The following is a 6299-nucleotide window of genomic DNA, read 5'->3' on the forward strand; positions in this document are numbered from 1 at the left end:
TGAATGGTAGGGCACTGAGGTGTGCGGTAGAACAGAGGGACCTGGGAATACAGATCCATAGTTCCTTGAAAGTGGCATCACAGGTGGATAGGGTCATAAAGAGAGCTTTCGGCACTTTGGCCTTCATGAATCAAAGCACTGAGTACAGGAGTTGGGATGTTATATTGAAGTTGTACAAGACGTTGGCGAGGCCGGATTTAGAGTATTGTCTGCAATTCTGGTCACCTACCTACAGGAAAGAGATCAATAAGCTTGAAAGAGTGCAGAGAAAATTTACAAGGACGTTGCCAGGACTTGGGGGCCTGAGTTATAGGGAAAGGTTGAATAGGATAGCACTTTATTCCCTGGAACGCAGGAGAATGAGGGGAGATCTTCGAGGTGTACAAAATTATGAGGGGTAGAAATAGGGTGAATGCACGTAGGCTTTTTCCCCTCAGGTTGGGTGAGACTAGAACTAGAGGTCATAGGTTTAGGGTGAAAGGTGAAATATTTAAGGGGAATCTGAGGGGTAACTACTTCACTCGGAGAATGGTGCGAGTGTGGAACGAGCTGCCAGCGGAAGTGGTGGATGCAGGTTCAATTGTAACATTTAAGAGGAGTTTGGCTAAGTCCATGGATAGAGAGGTATGGAGGGCTGTGGTCCGGGTGCAGGTAGGTGACACTAGGCAGAAAACCAGGCCGGCATGGACAAGATGGGCCGAAGGGCCTGTTTTGGTGCTCTATGACTCTAGGAATGATGCAAAACTCGATTTATATGGGCCACAGCTGGGGTACTGTGTACAGTTCTAGCCACCGCTCATAGGAAGGATGTGACTGCACTGCAGAGGGCGCACAGGAGATTCACCAGGATGTTGCCTGGGATGGAGCGGCTCAGTGTTGAGAAGAGTCTGGGTAGGCTGGGCTTCTTTTTTGGAGCCTGTGGGGGGAGCCTGATGGAGGGGTACAAAATTACGAGAGGCATAGACAAGGTAGAAAGAAACTTTTCCCCTTAGCGGAGGTGTCTATAACCAGAGGGCATGGGTTTAATGTAAAGGAGACACAAGAGATTCTGCAGATGCTGGAACAAAAAGACGTCCATAGTGAAAATGAGGCAGTCAGGGCCGGGGAACTGAAAGTTGTTGAAGTGATGGAGGGCATGAGAAGTGTCACGGACATAGGTGGGAAGGGACTGGACCATGGGGGACAAAATGGAGTCACGATATGAGGACACGAGTTCGGTGGGGCAGGAGCAGGCAGAAACAATGGACCTACCGGGGCAGTTAGGTTTGTGGATCTTGGGTAGGAGGTAGAAACGGGCAGAGCGGGGTAGGGCAACTATGAGGTTGGAGGCTGTAGAGGGGAGATAATAATCCAGCATTTTGTGTGTGTTAAGGTAAGGGAGAGGAGAGTTATAAGGGACTTGGAGGAAGTGCTGCCGGAGGTGGTGTATGAACACTGGAAAGGCAATGGTATAGAAGGCGGGTGCCAAGGGATGGAAAATGGGTCTAGCATAGATGGCAGACACAGACTTGATGGGCTGAAGGGCCCATTTCCCTGCTGTCTGACTCTAAGGCTCTGGAAAGCTTTGATTGACAGGGAAAGAGTAGCCAAATTCCAATGGAGGCCTCCTCTGTGAAATGTTTGGAACATGGTCTTGTCATCACCATAAAGGCCTTCCAGATCCAGCCACTGGCATCCATTAGCCTATATCCGAGAGCGGCCAAGAGGGCATCCAAGTCACTCAGGTTTTGATGGGTATGGACTGACCATCGCTACACATGAAACACCACGACTGGTTTGATGAGAAAGATGCAGGAACTAGTTAAACAAAAATGCAAGGTGTTCTCAGATTGGAAACACCTCCACCTCTTGTGAGAAGGAAAACAGATCTGTGGCCAACTCAAATCTAAGGTCCTAAAGAGGGAGCCAAGGAGCAGATGCTGAGCGGAAAGGGTGCGGGTGATTGAACAACTAACTGATAACCACCGTATCCAGAATTGTTCACTGCTCTCAAGACAATCCATGGCCTAATCATCACCATCTTCAAAAAAGACAAAACACAGTTACAGTAACTACAGAGGGATCTCCCTGCAGTCTGCCACAGGAAACGTCCTCCACATCCGCCTTCCCCAGAGGCCAAAGACTTCCTCTCCAAATCACAGTGTTCATCTAGAGACACGATGGACAGCTCAAAATGGAGAAGCACCCAGAAAGGCAATGAACAGCTTAAGTCACTGATGAGAACACATGGACTTCAAGCAAAAACAGCATGAAGTTGAGCTCAGCCAGACTCTGCTGCCAGTATCCCAAACTACACCTTGCTCTTTTTATCACCAGTATGCTCATCGTGACGTTGGTGCCTTGGATCTAACATTACAACCCAGTGTCAATATCTTCCCTTTCCATGCTCCCCAGCTCCCAACCGTTGCCTCACGCCTCATTCTCCAACCCTGCAGTGTTCGAGCTCTGTCCTCTTGTGATGCTCAAGAGAGTTGCTGTGGCTTCATCATCCTGCAACCTAACCTTCGTTTCCTATTCATCCCCCCTCCTTTACTGCACTCCTTATAGTTCGCCTCCTCAATCGAACTACGGTGTGAAGATGTCCCCACGAAGCACCTTGGGGACCAACGTTACATAAATGAAAGATGCTCCATTGAATTTAAGGTCTATAACTTTCACTTAAGTACCCCAGCATGGAGACTTATCTGTTGGGGATGCTGGACAGAGGGTCAAACTCACACAACCACTGGTTCTGTCGTGCTCCAGGGGGTCGTGGCCATTGGTCCTGGCACTGAATCCAGGCCGGGACATATTAGTGCACTCACCATAATACACGGCGCTCCCTCCACTGTGCCTGAAGAAGGCCCCAGTTGCATGAGACGCAGCCACATCCGCTCCTCGGCAGACCAGTTCTTTCACCAGACTAACGTCCTCATTTGCCACAGCGATGTAAAGGGCAGTTACCCCTGTTTGTGGAAAAAATATCCCGTTATTTCCACACCGGGCTTTGATAATTATCCATTTAGCCAAATACTATTTGATATTGCCAAAACCTCACTCACTTTTCATAGATTGCCCAACCCTCACTCACTGCCTGTCACCTACACATACTCAATACCATTTCCTGTACTCTTGACCCACTCCCCACACCTCACTCTTACTCCATCTCTCCACTCCCCACACTTCACTCCATCTTCCCACACCTCACTCCGTACTCACTCACATCCTTCACTCACTACTGCGCCACAGTACTGCCCTTGATCAGGGTGCAGTGTGCCTGCTCTTGGGTCCCCTCCCCCAGCATGAGCCCCCGGCGCCCTGTGCTGACCCTCCCCCAGTACGACAGAATGCCGAGTGCCTGGACCTGCAGCCGGTACCTTCGTACAACTTGCCCGTGATTGAAATGTTCACGAGCTCCGGAGCCACCTGAAGGAGCGCCGTCACCGCCTTCTTGTTGCCGTGCATGGCTGCCACGTGAAGGGCCGTCTCCCCCATCGCACCTGCAGTGAGGGAACAAAGAAAGGCCCCACGGGATTCGTAAACCTGTTGGGTGAGGTACAGACCTCTGAGAAGGGGCATCACGGAGCTTAGGGAGAAACCCAGAGTTTTGGTGAACCTGGCGAGGAGGTGAATGAGTGAAGAAAGGTTCTGGTACAGCTGACACAGTCCTCTTCCAAAGGAAGACTACTGTGGCACCATAGATGACCATGGTTTTCCACACTGGGACCAGTGGGTGGGAGCAGCCTCTTCAATTCCAATGCCAAAGAAGATACTATATTGGTATTGGTTTATTATTGTCACTTGTACAGAAAAGCTTGTCTTACAAACCGATTGTACAGCATTACACAGTGCAGTTACATTGAGTCAGTACAGAGTGCATTGAGGTAGTACAGGTAAAAACAATAACAGTACAGAGTAAAGTGTCACAGCTACGGAGAAAGTGCAGTGCAATAAGGTGCAAGGTCACAACAAGGTAGATCGTGAGGTTATAGGCCATACTATATCAAGGATGGTTTCTGAAGTTAGAAGATATTTTCTAGCTTTAAAATTCATCATCGTTGCTCTCCTCTGATGGAAGGATACAGAAATGTTTACAATACAAAGACAGAACAATGATTGTCTGGACATACTCAACGGGTCAGGCAGCATCTGTCGGCAGAAGAACACTTCACATTTCGGGTTGGTGACCAAAAGTCAGAGAATAAAACACGTTTCGAGATGCAGAGACAGGTTGGATGGAGCGGTGAACCCTAAGCAAGGTCGTGCAAGGATGGAGGCTGGGGAGGTTAGGGAGTGAGGGGCGTGTGAGTGCAGATGAAAGGGGGTAGTAAAGAAATCAGTGAAAAACAAAAGGCAAGTCTGCATGCTAATAGGGGAAGCATTTAGTTATGTGAAACTACCAGAAGTAGGAAAACTACGTTCGCTGGAACTGTGAAATGCAAAAGCAGGATCTGATAATCTGAAATTGTTGAATGCTTTGCCGAACCTGGAAGATTGTGACACCCCCCCCCCCCCCCTCCCCTGTTGGAAAATGAGATGTTGCTCTTCAATGAGCTACGCTGGAACTGCGTGGGATGGAGGACGAAGGCGCCAGGTAGCAGAAAGGTAGCAGGTAGCGGAACAGAGGTGATCTGCAATGCTGTCACCTGATCTGCATTTGATTTCCCCACTACAGGTCCCGTTCAGGTTACAAACGCCCGACTTATGGACACCTGTACATGTGGATAAGATAAGAGACCGGCGGGATGGATGGGGATGGAGCTGCGGGTATCTTCTACTGGATGGGAACGGGGTAATCCCGTGCGCCCTCCCTCCCCCTGCAACAACTGGGGGGCTGGGTGGAGCTGAGCAGAGCCGGGAGCGCTGAGTCAGTGAGGCCGGCTGGTGGCTGCTCTCTCAGCACTGCTGCTTCTGTGACCCCCCTCCCACACACGGTCGTTCGTTTGCCTCTTATGAACATCTTGGGTTATGAACAGGTCTCAGGAACGGAACCCCATTGTAACCAGAGGACTGCCTGTATGGAGCTGTGAGAGACTGACAGCACAGTGGGGTGAAGGTACTGAATATCACGCCCAATTGAACTCCAGCACCGTTACAGATCCAGAAAATAAACTGTGGCTGAAGCAAGTCCAGGTTGGATTTTAGCAAGTTTTCTCAGACCTGTTGAGGGAAGTAAATATCTTTGTTCACAAACTGGGGGTGGATTTGAGAGGGATATCTCCATTGGACAGTGCCCACAGCAACATTGTTTTCACAACGGCAGGTTCCAGTGTTAAATAAAATGCGGATCCAAAATTGTGACAGGATACATATTGTTAGGATATCCACATAGAGTATGTCTGTGTTGAAATAAGCCCCTCTCACCTGTTTCAAACAGGTCAACAGATCGACACTGAGCCAATTTATAAATATCCTTGTCCTTATTTTCCTTGGCAGCAGAAAGCAGGGGCGACTCACTGATTCTGCAGTAAAGAAAGAATGAACAAGCTTACTCTAGTATGAAGTCCTCAAGATCTCATGATGTCCCAGAGCACTTCTCACACGCCAGCTGGTTGAGGACATGTATCACTGCCTGTTCACTGCTGTTGGATCACAGATCCTGGACTCCCCTTCTCATGGCACTACCTCCATCACAGGGACTACGGCAGTTCAAGAAGATCCATCCCACAAGGGATGGGCACTGAAGGTCAGCATTATGAACAAGTCCATAGCCTGACAATGAACTAAAGAAAGGCCTATGGTGTACTCTTGTAAAGTAGCCAACTTTGTAGCAGGGGGAGAAAACAGTAGCCAATTTGCACACAGGTCCCATCGACTAAAATAGACGACAAGGTAGTTTTGTGACAGAGGGGAATGTTGTTAGAATATGATTTGGAGGATGACGGGAGTTTGAATAAAGATCTCATGCAAACACATGTCCTTGGTCCTGCTGTGAAGTGTTGGCCTAGCTTAAAGCCTAGGTTCTGGACCAGGGCAGAATGCAACAACCCACATACTGACAGAACAGGGCAAGGGAATGAACCAGGGTTGAAAACCTGAAAGATACCAATGTGCGGTGGCTTTGATTGGTGCATTCGTCTATCACCCTTGCACTTCTTTAGGTGTGGTCTAAACCAGGCTGGCTAATAGGGCAAAAACCTCCACCGTGTGCTGGCTGCACCGGGCAGGATACTGCAGGCAATGAGCTTGGGATGGTCTCATGTTTTTGGCTCAGATGATCAGGATGCAACATTAGTTTGGGTGGAGATAAGAAATATGAAGGGAAAAGAAACATTGATATTGTCACTCTATAGGTCACAGAGTAATACAGCACGGAAACA

At 48.9% G+C, this 6299-nt stretch overlaps 1 protein-coding gene across 1 annotated transcript in view; it reads right to left on the minus strand.

Annotated features, from left to right (window-relative positions):
* The window catches only part of LOC127580140 (transient receptor potential cation channel subfamily V member 6-like), a 37378-nt gene extending 33904 nt beyond the window's left edge, over positions 1-3474 (minus strand). Inside the window, exons 1-2 of the mRNA XM_052033350.1 lie at positions 3357-3474; positions 2805-2945 (exon numbers count right to left, since the gene is read on the minus strand). Of these exons, the coding sequence (XP_051889310.1) occupies positions 2805-2945; positions 3357-3474 (259 nt within the window). The remainder of the gene's footprint in view (positions 1-2804; positions 2946-3356) is intronic.
* Between the last annotated feature and the right edge of the window lie 2825 nt (positions 3475-6299).

The sequence above is a fragment of the Pristis pectinata genome, chromosome 18 (genome assembly GCF_009764475.1).
Source record: "Pristis pectinata isolate sPriPec2 chromosome 18, sPriPec2.1.pri, whole genome shotgun sequence".
In the NCBI taxonomy this organism is placed as follows: domain Eukaryota; kingdom Metazoa; phylum Chordata; class Chondrichthyes; order Rhinopristiformes; family Pristidae; genus Pristis; species Pristis pectinata.